We start from the raw sequence: 15,007 nt of genomic DNA on the forward strand, positions 1-15,007 counted from the left end.
CCGCGGTGATACAGGTGCTCCTGAGAAACAGATCGATTACGGTGGGTCGGGCCGGGCGGAGGCCGCGTGGAGGAGCCTGGCTGGGCCGCGGGCGATCGCGGGGCCTTTCAGCCTCGGGCCGGGGACACGGGGGGCCCCCGAGGCAAGAGCAGCCCGAGGACCCCTGGTCAGCCGGGGTGAGGGGGGCCGCGGCCTTGTCTTGGGGCTTCCTCTGCCCATTCAGAGGAGGCCTTGTGGACAGGACTCTATGGGAAGGGAGGTTTCCCACCACCTTTATTCTAACCAACCGCACTGGACACGGTAACAACACAGGTGAGGCCAGGTTGGGTGAGGGGGGCATCTCACTCTGGTCCTTAAGGACCATCCCAAGACGAGCATGAGCAGGTTTGGACACGACTCTCTTAATGGGGCCTTGGAACCAGGCTGAGGCTCAGGAGCTCAGCACTCAGCGACTATCTGCAGGGCCCTTGCAGGGGAGGGGGACACGGGCCAGAAAGAGAATCCCTACATGGTCTCAGTCACCCCGAGACTGCCCAAAGGTTACCAGGTGGGTCCCTGCATAGGGCTCACTCCCAGGAGCCTCCTGCAGAAGACACACGTGTGTCTATTTTAAAAGAGTGCCGCAGTGGAATGCTTTTTCTCTCTTAGCAGCAAATGGGCCGCAATGGTGGTGTGCGTGGTTTCCCCCCCTCTGCAGCTCCAGCACGGGCCTGCACCGGGGCCACCCCAGTGGCATCACGTCCGGGGCTCGAGGTTCTGGAGTCGCGCTTGCAGAGTGTAAACCCTGCACCTCCGACCAGCTGCATAACGCTCGGTGTCTCTCAAACCTGCTCCATCCCTGTAAAATAGCAACTGTAATCGTACTGTGTCGTGCGTTCGTGAGGCTGAAAGGAGACCGTGCAGGTAATAGCCCATCGCCTGGCACGTCGGGACTGGTAGCTGTTACCACTGCCGTTGCCACTGCCGTGCTGGTGCTACTTATATTACTCACTAACTCCGGCCCTGATTCCAGAAGAGGTGCTCCGGGCCCCGGGGTGGGGCGGGGGCAGGACTGCCCTCACCCGTGCAGAGCATGGAGCAGGGGCCCAGACAAGCGAAGGTCAAGAGATGAAACCAGAATGACCAGCCAAGCACACGGTTGCTTTGGAATCTGTCCACACAAGCCACCCACAGCCCGTTCGGGAACCAGGTGGGAGCGAGTGCCTGTCCGGGCAGCGGTTCTCCAGGTGTGCTCTCAGCCTCAGCAAACCCAGCAGCACCTGGGAAGTGGAGCAGTGCAGATTCTCGGGCTCCGGGCCAGACACCCCAAATTGCAAACTCAGGGGTGGGGGGTTAGGGTCTGGAAGTCCCACCAGGAGATCCTGATGCAGGCTGTTACTGGGATGAGAGGAGCACAAGCTATTTTATAAATGAGCGTCCCACCCTTTCAGCAGCTTAACAACAAGTTTACTCTTGAGCACAGAGGAGTTCAAAGCAGATATTGCTGGTCTCTGGGCACCTTTCCTTCACGTGGAAATTCAGAGGCCCAGGTCCATTCCAGCCGCAGGAAGACACGGAGTATTCAGAAGACACACACCACTCCCTCGGGCCCCACTGGGGAGCCCTATGGTGGCCTTTGCGGCAGGCATCTCAGGAACCGTGCTGCACCGAGCAAAGCATTGAGTTCAGATACACAGTGTGAGGTTCCTGCCACTGAAAAGCAAGCTCCCCCCCCTCCCCAACCCTCCCACCCTGCCCTGCAGGCGGCCTGCAAAAAGAAGTGGCCTGATGGAGCCAGGGGAGGAGCTAAGTCACCAGCCCAGGGGGGCTGGTAGGCCACAGATACCCTGGGGATGTCTCCTGGGTCTTGGATCCATCCCCATCATCCTGTGTTCTGGACCTTTCAGCACAACTGCCTATCTGGGCAGCGCTGATGAAATCCTTGGACAAGACTCTCTGCCTGTGGGAAAGAAGCACACACTGGAGCGGCACCCTCCCCGCATTCCAGGACATCTGACGGTGGGGGGTGTGGGGGGACTGTTAAAACACAGGGTTCCCCCAAAGACGTGACGATGAGTAGTTCTTGAGAAATCCAGATGGTGTTAGAAATAATATGTGAAAGTGTTTTATTATTTAGTTACATCTTGCCTGAGCATGAAAAAGATATTAACATACCGTCAGCTTATTGGGACATAACCCAAAATAACTTACATTCTTCATATAGTGCTAATTATTTTTCCGAGGCTGGCTCAGGCTGGTAAGAGAGAGATTTCAAGGCTTTCACCAGATTATTTACTTAAAGAAGTTAAGCGTGCCACTATCTGTTCCCATGGAAACCCAGTAAGTTAATACAGGAGACACGAAGAGGTCACTTCGGCCATAATTAATATAAAGAATAATGGTTTATGTAGAATCTAGTAAAGGGTACAGCAAGCTGCTGCTAATACCTTTAAACCTCATCTTTCAGCTGAGCAATTTCGTCTCTGGATCAATTTTCCTGCACTAATGTCACTTTGGTAATTTTAGCAGTCCAGTGCTAATTTTTGAAATGCAATTTAATCTTGGTTAGCAAAGTTTTTCTTATGCTGTTATTTCATTTTAAATCCAACCAGAGAATCCCAGTAACAGAAGTTTTCCGAGGTCTCGAGCAAGTATAAATGAACGACTGCACTGGCCTTCCCCTTGTGTATGCCACAGCTTCTTTTCTTTTCTTTTCTTTTCTTTTCTTTTCTTTTCTTTTCTTTTCTTTTTTTCTTTTCTTTTCTTTTCTTTTCTTTTCGTTTCTTTTCTTTCTTTTCTTCTTTTCTTTTCTCTTTTCCTTTCTTTTTCTTTTCTTTCTTTCTTTCTTTTCTTATTAATTTATTTAAGGGAGTTCTCATCCGCAGGGGAGAGGGGCGGAGGGAGAGGGAGAGAATCTCAAGCAGACTCCAAGCAGTGCAGAGCCTGACAAAGAGGGCTCTGGGCTTTATCCCAGGATCCTAAGATCATGACTTGAGCTGAAATCAAGAGTCAGAAGCTTAACTGACTAGGCCAGCCAAGTGCTCCATGCCACAGCTTCTTGTCCAGAGCTTCGCAATAATCTGTTGGTTGGTGAATCAACCAATGATAATCCAGAGGTACCACTAGATTTAGGAGCACCCGTAGAATTACCGAAGGAAGATTTCATTATATTCAGAAGCGTCGTTTGCATTTGAAGTCTTATTGTATTCTTTTATTATTATTATTATTATTATTATTATTATTGAAAATTGGTAATCTACATGTGGTGGCTCTTAGCTAAATATTCCATTTATTGGAACATAGTGCACTCCTCAGGGATTCTTACAAGAAGATGCATACTGTAGTTTATTTTTAATCCCTACGCTTATTTGAATAGTGAATTTGTTATGCGGTCTCTCAAGGGTAAATTTTATCATGGAAGCTTGATTACACATTTTTCAAAACTGTTTAATACAGTGTCCCAGAAAGAGCTAAAGAGTAAAAAAAAGGGAGAGACAGAGAGAGAGAGAGGGCGAGAAACGGAAGAGTGGAACTTTCAAGTTTCTGAATTTTTAATATACTGAAAAAGTGATATTAAGTTAGGAATTATCAGGATTTTGTTTCTTTTAGAAACATGATGTAGCATGTTCCTGGAAGCCTCATCTGAAGGGTGCATTCAGGGCTGCAGCATGATATTGAATAATGTTTACAAACAGGTGGCCTGAAGTTAAGTGGAGTCAATATACAATTTCTCACCCTTTAGAAATAACCACTTTGCTGCCACATGAGTAACCATTTTTTTTCCCCGCAAATATCAAGCTTGAAATCATTTAATCGGGAATGTAAATTAGTTATATGCCTCAGTTATAAAAACGTTGATGAGATTGGCTATGGTATTGATTTGGGGGGTGGATAGAGTTATAGATGCTGGGGTGGGGTTTTTTGTGGGGGTTTTTTGTGTTTTTTTCAATATAATGATATCACATTCCTATTTCAGAAATGCAAACAGCATTGTCTCTTACTTGGCAGAAACAGTGGTCACTCGGCTCAGCCAAGAATAGGAACTGTCAGCAGTACCATTCCATAGGCTTCTAAGAGAGCCCATGAAATAATAGATGGTGCACTTTCCTATATGTATTTATGTTCAGATAATTTATTTAAATAATGTTGCTGGCACATGCTTTATAGCTGCTTGCATTTTGCTACACAGATTTCAGCGTATCTTGCAGACTATGCAATTCATTTAGAAAATGTAATTTCCATCCCTGCATACTAATCGATTTCTTCACAAACACCTGCTATCAGTTATGATAATAAAAATGCCACTCTAAATTGAAAAAGGGCCAAATAGAGCTTCCTAAGGAAATGACTTAAGTGTCTTTGAATGCTACTAAATGTAGTAATGTGCTTCTGTAGTGCCAACACTTTTTCCATCATTTGCATTTTCTGTAATTTTGCCCTATTACAGCATCCTTCTCAAACGATGCCTCGTAACCATTTGCTTGTGGATTGGTAAACTGAGTTGTCAGGAGTTGGTGTATCGGGGTGTGGACATGATTTTGGGATGTGCAGCGTTAGAAAGCACTAGTTCATGCTCCTGGCTATACCCTGGGTCATTTCTGAGTTTATGAGTAAGTCCCCGAAAACTGTAAAATTGGCTGCTCCTTGGTTTTGCACACACATTCACACCAAATAAAATCTCCGTTCATTCTCTCCAGCCTCCAGTTCATTCCACGCACCATTGCCAAACTAATCTTAAATGGTAAATCACTAATTTCATCGTGTGGCCCCACTGCCCAGGCACCTGGGGTGGTTCTCCGCTGGCTGCCGTGCTGACTCTGACCCTCCGGCCTGACTTCTGAGCCTCCATCGCCTCACCTGACATGGCTCACCTTTCCCTCACTGCCTCCAGACTGAACATCTGCCTATTTGGTCCAGATTCTCTCCTTCTTGCCCCAAATAGTCTGCCTTTCAGTTCTCCCTGGGCGTTTGCTTATGCTCTTGCTCCAGACAGAGGACAGAGACATCCTTCCCCAGTTCTTGGGCTTCCAGCCTCTGAAGCCCTCTTTTATTATTGGTTTTCCTTGCTCTTCTCAGAGCTCCTACAGGATGTATTCCCTCGACACCGAGCTGCTCATTTATTTGCTCATTCAGCCAACATCCACTAAGCGCCTACTACATGCCAGGCACCAGGCTGTTCCCCCTTCCCTGGAATGCGTTCGTTTCTCTTCCAAAGTGTCGGCTTCTGTGATATTCTGAGCTGCTTGAGAGAAGAGACATATTCCGGCTTCTTCTTTTATGATCCAAGATGCCCAGACAGGCCTGGGCACAGACCACATGTGCAGTAACGGCCTGTTGACTAATTGATCCCTAATGGTTCGAGGTAGGGAATTTTCTGGCTAATTGCATGTTCTATTTGATTAGTATTTCCGTGTGTACTACACGTAATCATTTTGCAAAGCGGAATACCACAAACCGCTCAACTATAAAACTATTATTAACATAATTTGATGTTTGATATTTGAGGATGGAATTCGCTGGGGGCACCTCTGTAAAGGTCTGTTATCAGCATGCTGTAACGTGAAGGGAAAACCTCTAGGAGGCTGACCTCCAGTGCTCTCTGATTGGCTCCCGGGGGGGGGGGGGGGGGGGATGGTGAGAGGTGGAAGCGAGCGCGTACTGAGCACCTGCTGAACAGTAGGGCCTCACATCCCACCCTGACTAACCAGAAGCCACTTCCTTGAAGATGTTTCTGATGAGTCTTGAAATGTCTCTTCCGGTTTCATCTCACTTAATCAAAGTAGAGTATAAATTTGCCACTGGGGCAGGGGAGTTGCAGAAAGTGCGGGAAACTGGTAGGAGAGGGGAAGAGAGAATTTGAGCGTAGCTTCAAATGGTCTGGTGAGAACTAAGTAGCATCTGGACTAGCAGGACGGCCCAGAAGATGAGGTTTGAAGACTGTTCATCCTACTTTAAAAAAAAAAAAGAAAAGGATTGATTTATTTATTTTAAAGAGAATGAGTGAGGGTAGGGGCAGAGGGAGAGAATCAGCAAGCAGTCTCCCTGCTGAGCGAGGAGCCTGACATAGGGCTCGATCCCACAACCCAGGAAATCCTGACCTGAGCCGAAACCAAGAGTCAGATGTTTAGCCGACCGAGCCACCCAGGGCGCCCCAAGACCGTTCAAACTACTTACTTTGTGGGATGCAAGAAGGCCTCTAACTTCTGTGCACCACTCCTGTCATCTGTAAAGAGGGGGGTTAAGAGCAGCACCCACACCCCAGGCTTGCAGGGGAATGAAGTGACTTGGCCCACATGAAGCTCTGGGTCCAGGGCCTGTCACATGTGGGGTGCTCAGCAGGCCGTTATCATCAGGGTGGAGGCCCCGACGCAGTGGGCCAGAAGGCATCCTCAGTGGGGTCCCGTGCCAGTCCCTCTCCTCTTTCATTCAGTCTCTGCTGTTCTCAAAGCTTTGAGACGTAGAAGACCCAGAGGTAATGGTCCCAGCATCCCGGTAAGATGGAGATGTGAGTGAAGCCTGAACCCGCACGTAGAGAGTTTTAGGTTTCAGGAAGGAGAATTAGAGGAACCAGTCAGCCCTGTAGGGAAGCAGACTTTTCATCTGTTGCTGAAACAGATGGAACCGGATTCACTGTTCCGATAGGAGGGAGCGCCCAAGCTGTGCGATTTGTCCCAGCAGCCGGAGGGGGGTGGGGGGTTGCCTGTCGAGCCCTCTCTCCCCTGGGACGCGGCTGCAGGCCTCAGCCTGTGGCATGGCTGGTTACTTGAGAGAAAGTGGGCCCCCCGGGTGGCCAAACAAGCCTGTGGAAAGAGGCAGGACGGTAGCAGTGGTGGCTACGGCTGCTGCCTGGAATGATCAGTGCTGTCACCGCCTAGCGACTTCTGGGAGGATGCCTGGGACTGGGGCAGAGTTGTCAAGAGACAGGATTCTGGAAGGAATCACTTCTGTGCTCAGCGAGCAACATTCCTCCAGGACAAACAGAATAGACAAAAAAAAAAAAAAAGCAAAAGCCACTGATGCTCAGCAACTGCAGACTAAAGAGCCCCGGGGCCCGGTGTTGGGGTTTCGTTCCCAGGCCCACACGGACAGTAAGGGCTTGGGTGAGAGACTCCCCTTCCCATGAAGGGTTCCCCCCCACTCTCTACCCCATCCATCTAAGCAGGAAGGTGACTGAGGTGACCCTGTCCCATTTTCCTTCCAGCCCTGGCCGCCCAGGCCTATGCTCTCAAGGAGGAGAATGACAGTCTCCGTTGGCAGCTGGATGCCTACAGGAATGAGGTGGAGCTGCTGAAACAAGAGAAAGAACAGCTTTTCCGAACGGAGGAAACCGTCACCAAGGACCAGCAGCTCCAGTTCCTGCAGCAAACCATGCAAGGCATGCAGCAGGTACCTGGGCCCGGATCTTTCTTTTCCTTCTCTTTCTTTCTTTCTTTCTTTCTTTCTTTCTTTCTTTCTTTCTTCTTTCTTCTTTCTTATTTCTCTTTGGTCTGAGGGAAAGGGACACGTGTATTAAGTGGAAGTGAAATGGCAGCTATTTTGCCAAGAAAAGGTGAAGGAGAAGAGAGGACGACCGGATGCTAGGTCATAAGGACAGGGAAGGGCTAATGGCTGCAGAAGGGCACATTCTGGAGAAACATCAAGCTAAAGAAATATGTCGAAGAAATACACCGTCGAGGCAGGAAGCCGAGGGAGAGAATCGAGGTGCTTGAGAGGTTTGTGCATGGAATTTAGCCTCGTGACAAAGGGCCAGAAAATCCTTGCGGATCATGAAGCAAGTGTTTTTTGCCCTCTGAGGACTTTTAAGGTTCAAAGCACACCAGCGGGTTTTACAAAAGCGCAGGGAGCTTGTTTCCAAGCTCAGGGTAAACGTAAGCTCTATTGCTTTGGCTTCTGGATTATGCTTAGGGTCTCGTCGGGTTCCATGGACACACTAGGTGCCTGTTTAAGACACGGTGTTGGTGGACTGGATGGACCAAGGCCAGGATTGGGGAAGGCGGGAGCAACTTTAGAAACAGGGTGGTGTCTCTGCCCTCGTGGAGGAGGGCCAGACTTCAGCCTCACACACTGAAGTTAGAGACGTGCCTGCGGAAACTGTCAGGAAGAGACGGGAGCTGCGGGAGCTGCGGGGCATCGGAGGAAGGAGAGGGAGCACGGTGGTGGGGATGATGCCTGAGCACAGCAGGTGGGGAATAGAATCCGACTCATATCGGGATGGAGATCTGAAAACATCAAGCGGTGTGCGACAGATTTGAGGGGTCTGAGGGCCCGAGTCACCCTAGAACGACACGGCATAAATCATCGTCACACGTAGGTATTTTATATTACACCTCCGAATGTACGAACCTAAGCACTCTTTTCTGGGGCGGGAAAAATTTCATTTTTATTGAAACAAGGGCAATGTAAATAGAACGATGGACGGCTATATAGTAAGTTAGGATGTCGTTTTAATTCGCCCATCCATTTCGGCTGCCCTCTAAGATCGGGAGCATGGATTGCCTGCAAAAGTGTCTTAATGATTAGAGGTAACCGCTACAGAAACATTAGCCAAGCAGGGAAAAATAATTGAGAGGAAAGGATGCTTAAAAAAAAAAAAAGGCACACACTGGGTTATAAACAAGTTAATGACCAAGTCGCCGAAATTATGTCTTAACCATCTCCTGCCATTTTAAAGCAATTTTTGAGTCTTGGCTTGGAATCCTAACTGGTTGATGTTCGCAGTGTGTGTGAGACAAATCAGTGTGATTCAGGGGTCAGAGCCAGCCAGGAAGACATCATCACAGCCGCCGCGTGGGTCCCTGCGCTGGGAAATCGGTATAACAGCTGCTGTGCGAGGCCCCCCGGGGGTGTCCAGATGCCCTGACATTGGGTGCGCGTCGTCGTCCCTGCCAGGAGGCCAGTCTGTCTGTCTGTGTCCCCCAGAGTCCGTGATGCCAGACCCGGGCTGCAGCTTCTGTCTCATACCACATGCAGTGGGCCGTCTTTTCCTCTTGCCTGGAAAGATCACCAGAGCCCCCCTTCTCCCCCCTTGCTTTAAAAGGTGGTAAAACTGCTACAGGGATCAAAGCTCCAAATGGGAAAGAAGTCTGGGGAGGTGAGGGTGGGCTCGGCAGGCAGGAGGGAGCATGCTAGGGGCCCAGGCCCGGGTGCCAGGGAGCAGGGTAACCTGCCCCCCTGCAGAAGCAGTGCCCTGAATCCTGGCGGAGCTGCAGCCCCTCGGAGGAGGTGTGCATTTGCAAAATCTCCTTGCCAGTTGGAAACACACTTTTGTCCTGTGAGATTCGGTTTCCACGTGCGGTTTGGTTGGAGCAACAGGAGTTCCCCGTCTCCATTCTGGAGGGGAGACGTGCAAGACAAAGAAGGTGGCACCTGTCCCGCGTTCCGTCCCCGGGCTCCTGGAGGGTCGCTGGCAGTCTCTGCATTCTTTGGCTTGTCCACACGTCACCCTGCTTCCGGCTCTCGTCTTCACATAGCCCTGGTGCTGGTTGTGTCAGCACAGATTTTTGCTTTTTACAAGGACACGGCTTGTCTAGGACTAAGGGGCCCATGCCGTTCCATTACGATTCCATTACGACCTCATCAGAACTAACCAGACCTGTAGAGACTCTGTTTCCAAATAACATCACAGTCTGAGGTCCAAGGGGCTAGGATTTCAACATTTAAATTCAATCACTAAACAGATGCATGAAAAAAAAAAAAAATAAACAGATGCATGGTAGGTAAGTACATTTGTTGAACGTAGGAACGATGGCCAGAAGCACAGAGGTAAGAACTAGCGTGGAGCCTGTGGGGAGCTCTGGGTTCTTGGACCGCAAAGAGCAAGGGGACATCCCAGAGGCATGTGTAGCCCCTCCCAGGATGTGGGAAGCACTCACTCAATGGCAGGGGCTATGATTTTAATTTTTTTTAAGATTTTATTTATTTATTCATGAGAATACACAGAGAGGAGAGAGAGAGAGGCAGAGACACAGGAGGAGGGAGAAGCAGGCTCCATGCAGGGAGCCCAACGTGGGACTCGATCCCGGGTCTCCAGGATCATGCCCTGGGCTGAAGGCGGCGCTAAACCGCTGAGCCACCCGGGCTGCCCTATGATTTTAATTTTTAATGGTTATTAGGTGGATGCACGACAGTCTCTGTGGCCACCCATCTGTAACAGAATTCTAAAACATGTGCTCTTGAAGAGTCCACTCCTACCTTAAAGTATCATTTGGAATAAATCACCACCCCTTGCTCATTTGAGGCCTACCACAAAGAATTCTGCTGATTTTTAAAATTTACTCTCAATCTGCCCGCTGTCCACTTTATTAATTAGAAAATCACCATCTCACAGGAAAGTCAACAGCCAGAGGAGAGGTCAGCCTCCCGCATGTTGTTGTTTTAGCAGCTGATCTGCGGGAAATTATTTCTGTAACAAACAAAGGAAAATATAGTCATAGCAGCCTTGGATCCAGTGTACCGTGTTCAGGATCGCCCTCACGTTTAGCCCGAAAGTTTCCACCCTTTCATCTTCTTAATCCCTGGAAGATATTTTCACTGACATTAGAGTTTTCTCTTGTGTCCATGAGGAAAACATTACGGGCAGGGGTCCTAAGGCTGAAAACCCTTGGGTGACTTTGTCCGGTTGTTTCTGAGTCCACCCCTACATTATGTGTGGGTCACCATTTAATATTAGAGATTTCACACAAAAGGAAATAATAGCTTGTATCCATGGTAACACCGTAGCCTTTACCTGATCTTAAGCTGGCAGTGAAGTTAACCTGTCTCCGCCACCAGGAGAGTGAGGTTGTTGGCTTTCATTTGTATCCTTCCATATACAAGGAAGGGATATACAGATCTTAAACTCTCATTTATCTTCTGATTATTGCACTGAACTCATTGAGGCAAAATCTACGCATAATAAAAATATTCTTTGTAGGGCTGCAGTTCTATGAATTTTGACAAATTGATACGCTCACGAAAACCACAACCACAATTGTTCTATCACCACCAACCTCCCCCTCCCTCTGGAAATTCCCTTATGCCCCTTTATAGCCAACCTGACTCCCAGCAACCACGGATTTGTTTTCCTACCCCTCACAGTTTTGCCTTTTCCAGAATGTCCTATAAGTGGAACGATACAGGGTGAGCCTTTGTGTCTGGCTTCTTTCAGCTAGCATAATGATTTTGCAAGGTCACTTTGCCATATGTATCAGGACTTCATTCCTCTTTATACTGAGTAGTTTCCCAATGTAAGGAAAAGCCATAATTTGTTTACCGAAGTCACCAGTTCATGGACATTTGGGTGGTTTCCTCTTTGGGGCTAACATGAAATAAATGTGCTGCAAACATTCACTTACGGACTTTTTGTTTGGACATAATTTTTCACTTCGCTTGGGTAAATAGCTAGGACTAAAATGGCTGGGTCCTATGGTAAGTATGTTTACTTTTTAAAGAAACTGCTAGACTATTTCCCAAAGTGTCTGTACCACCGTGCATTCCCATGGGATGCAGGGAAATCCCAGTTGTTCTGTGTCCTGGTCAGTCAGCACTTACGTAAGGTCTGTCTATTTTATCTTTTATAGCCACTATAGTAGGTGTAGAGTGGCGTCTCATTATGGTTCTGACCATGCCTAAATTTCAGCAATACTTGTATTTTCGTTTATGAGGAGGGGTCAATATATCATATTTTTAAATCACCAATTTAAAAATCAATTCCTTTTGAAGCCTTCTGTAAATCATATTGACAGGACTGGTAAATATCCGCATAACAACAGGATCCCATTATAAGCTGCTGATCATAAAACTGTGTGTGACTGATGATGATTATGTCAGAAGGGTCCCTCATAAATACTTGGAGCCAATGCTTTTTAATAGTGTTAGCAAATGTCATCTGAAGACCAGCTGTCTTTAGGCCAGTAAACCGTTGGCCCATGTAGAGCAGTGGCTTTCTAACACTCTTGGCTTGACATTAGTAAAGACCAGAGCTAGTCTTTCTCTTCACAACTTTTAGCAAGATCAGGACAGAACCGGGGAAAAGAGGATTATTGTAATCGACAGCATTTTAGAAATTAACGGACAAATGTTTCTCCCCTTATGCTTAAAAAGACATAAATGTATGATTTTTCTGTACGTGTATTATAAACTTCACTATTCTAGACTAATTTCACAGAAGGAGACAGAGATATACAATACCATTCTTTTCCTAAAATATATAGTATCCCTGGGGCGCCTGGGTGTCCTAGTGATTAAGCGTCTGCCTTTGGCTCAGGGCGTGATCCTGGGGTCCCGGGATTGAGTCCCACATCAGGCTCCCCAGGGGGAGCCTGCTTCTCCCTCTGCCTGTGTCTCTGCCTCTCTCTCTGTGTCTCTTGTGAATAAATAAAATCTTTAAATATATATAAATATCAATGTATATATTTATATATAAATGTTTATAAATATGTAATTAATTAATATTTACTATATGAATATATATGTTTTTTATAGTAGCCCCAGCTAGTCTTGCCCAATGTTGCTCAAGAAAACTGGGACAGATATTAAGAAATAAATGCAAGTGTGTGGAATTGATGTCAATGAGTGTATCTGACCGCTTAAGTAAAGCTTCTCTTCTGAAATCCTCTCTAAGCTATTCAGTTGCTTACTAAGTACTTTTTAAAAGAGATAATGAGGGGCACCTGGATGGCTCAGTCAAGCGGCCAACTCTTGATTCCGGCTCAGGTTGTGATCCCAGAGTCCTGGGATCAAGGGACCCTCTGGGTTCCAGGCTCTGTACTCAGCAGGGAGCCTGCATCATGACTCTTGCTCTCCCTCTGCCCCTCCTCTGCCTCGCTCCCTCTCTCTGTCTCTAAAATAAACAAATAAATCTAAAAAAAAAGAAATAAATAAAAGAGATCATGAAAAGTTTACGCCCATTTCCTCTCCCAAGTTGCCATGCACCAAAGCCTCCTGCATACATGTCAGAACCGGGGTGATGATCATGGCAGCAGGAGAGGTGCCCTTAGGTGGCGGCGATGGTGGCGTGGGGGCAGGAGGTGGCTGCAGTGGGGACAGCAGCGTCTTGGACCATTAGAAAACTTTAAGGAAAGATGGATACAATGAGTACCTCCAAGGTAATTTTAGAGGATTTAAAACAAAATTTTTCCCGAAAAATAAAAAGCCCGTCCCTTAAAAATTGCAAAAATCCTCAAAAGCCCAGCAGGCCCACTGCTCCCAGCAGGCTTCAAGAGGTGGTGCTGTGAAGAACTTGGCAAAGTTCTCCAGGCAAAGAACACAGACAGATGTAGCAGGAGTTTGCAACAGGAGTGTCTCTGTTGCCTTGATAATTTTTCACTTTTGTTTTCTGTTTTTATTTTCTGTCTGAAATGCCCACCAGTCAGATAAGGGACCTTACGAGGCTAATACTATGTGCCTATTACCGTTTTTTCCTCCTGTTATCCGTTTAAACTGTATCTTTTATCCTTTCCACTGAAGTTTCTATTTGATCGTCGTGTTATGTTATTTCCCAGCATTCTTTCCTTCTTCGATTATCGTCTCTTTGTACAATCTTTATTTATTTATTTTTTTCGTTTCAGTGTTTTCTCAAATCTTTCTGAGAATACTAATTAGAATACTTAAAATTCCGTTTGCTCCCGAGTCATTTCTATTTATTCCAGGTCTGTGTGTTTGGTTTTGTGTCTCCATCTGTCTCTTTGCTGCTACAGGTTTCTTTTCCTGGGGTGATGTTGGCTGGGGTGCTTCTATTTGGCAGTGAAGGGATGATTCCCCAGGGGTGGGGGTGCTGGCCGCTGGGTCCTGCTCTCGTCCCCCAGCCACATATCCTCCTCCCATGCAGACTCCTCCCACGCAGACTGCCAGGCTTCACTTTGGGGACAATTGGGGATCCCACAAAGGCCAGAACCTGTCATACACGAAAACTCCCTGGAACTCCTTTCCCATTCTCTGCTCTTTTAAGCTTATTCACTGACAGCCAGCTTACACTTGACTCTCTGGAGGAAGGACAACCAAAGAGCAGACATACATGTTCTGTGTCTGACATGTTGAACAATAACCTGTTTCAGGGACTTTTAACTTTAATCCAGTCCTCTGATGAATTCTTGGTTAACGTGTGGGCCGGTGAGGAGGACAGGAGAAGGGTATTGCAAACTATCCCAGCTGTCCAGAAATATACAGCGAAAGGAAGAACGGCAAGCACATTTTACAGATGTCTGAGAGGAATGGACACGGGGACTTAGGCAGCATGTTTTGGAGTAAAGATAGCTGCTTCAGCATGAGGAGGGGCCTAGGGTGAAAGGAAGGGAGACAAATAGGAAAAGGCTGAAATCTGGAATAATGATGGGAGAAATGGCAAACATTGTATCTACTCTTTTTGTTTTTTGTTTTTTTGTTGTTGTTGTTGTTCTAGAAGAGTTAAAGAAGCAGGGAATTGAGGAAAAAAGACCTGATGGTATGGAGGGGGCAAGCCTCGGCTCAAACAAATGTGCAGAGAGTAGAGGAATAGAAGCTTTTCTAGATGGAAAGAGGAGAGGGATGTGTAGACATCATGGGAGACACAGTGGGAAGAACAGTTCTTCTGTAGTTAAAAAAAAATTAAGGAAAATGACACAAAGATAAACACAGAAGAACAAGAGAAAGGGAAAGAGACATTTTTCTAAAAGAAGAAATTCAACACTTTTATAATGATAAATTATATTTTAAGAGCTTTTATGAAATATTTAGACAGATGAACTATGCGCTGATTAGTTTGGAATTTAAGCTACGGTGTATAATAGGGATTCTTTCTAAGTAGGGTTTATGAACCTCAAAAACATTCAGTTAGAAGGAAGAAATAGCACATACATCATGATCTGGCTGTTTATTCATTCAGGAAGAAGCCTATAACAACATTATCATAATATCTTTAATATACGAAAACATCAGTACAGAAAATAATTCGGCATCACTGGACAAGGCAAGAAAATCACATTATTAAAAAAAATCACATTACAGCGCAGAGAAAGAGGCTTTCTTTGAGACTTTCATGTGTAAGTAGTAAAACCTTTCATCTTAAAAATTT

The 15,007-nt window shown here is 46.7% G+C and overlaps 1 protein-coding gene across 3 annotated transcripts in view; it reads left to right on the forward strand.

The window, feature by feature from the left end:
- Positions 1 to 15,007, forward strand: part of ENOX1 (ecto-NOX disulfide-thiol exchanger 1) — a 275,313-nt gene that overhangs the window by 176,036 nt on the left and 84,270 nt on the right. For all 3 annotated transcript variants that reach the window (XM_026009602.2, XM_026009603.2, XM_072760625.1), the window contains one exon: positions 7,181 to 7,365. In XM_026009602.2, coding sequence (XP_025865387.2) covers positions 7,181 to 7,365 — 185 coding nt within the window. The remainder of the gene's footprint in view (positions 1 to 7,180; positions 7,366 to 15,007) is intronic.

The sequence above is a fragment of the Vulpes vulpes genome, chromosome 6 (assembly GCF_048418805.1).
Source record: "Vulpes vulpes isolate BD-2025 chromosome 6, VulVul3, whole genome shotgun sequence".
NCBI classification, from domain to species: Eukaryota; Metazoa; Chordata; class Mammalia; order Carnivora; family Canidae; genus Vulpes; species Vulpes vulpes.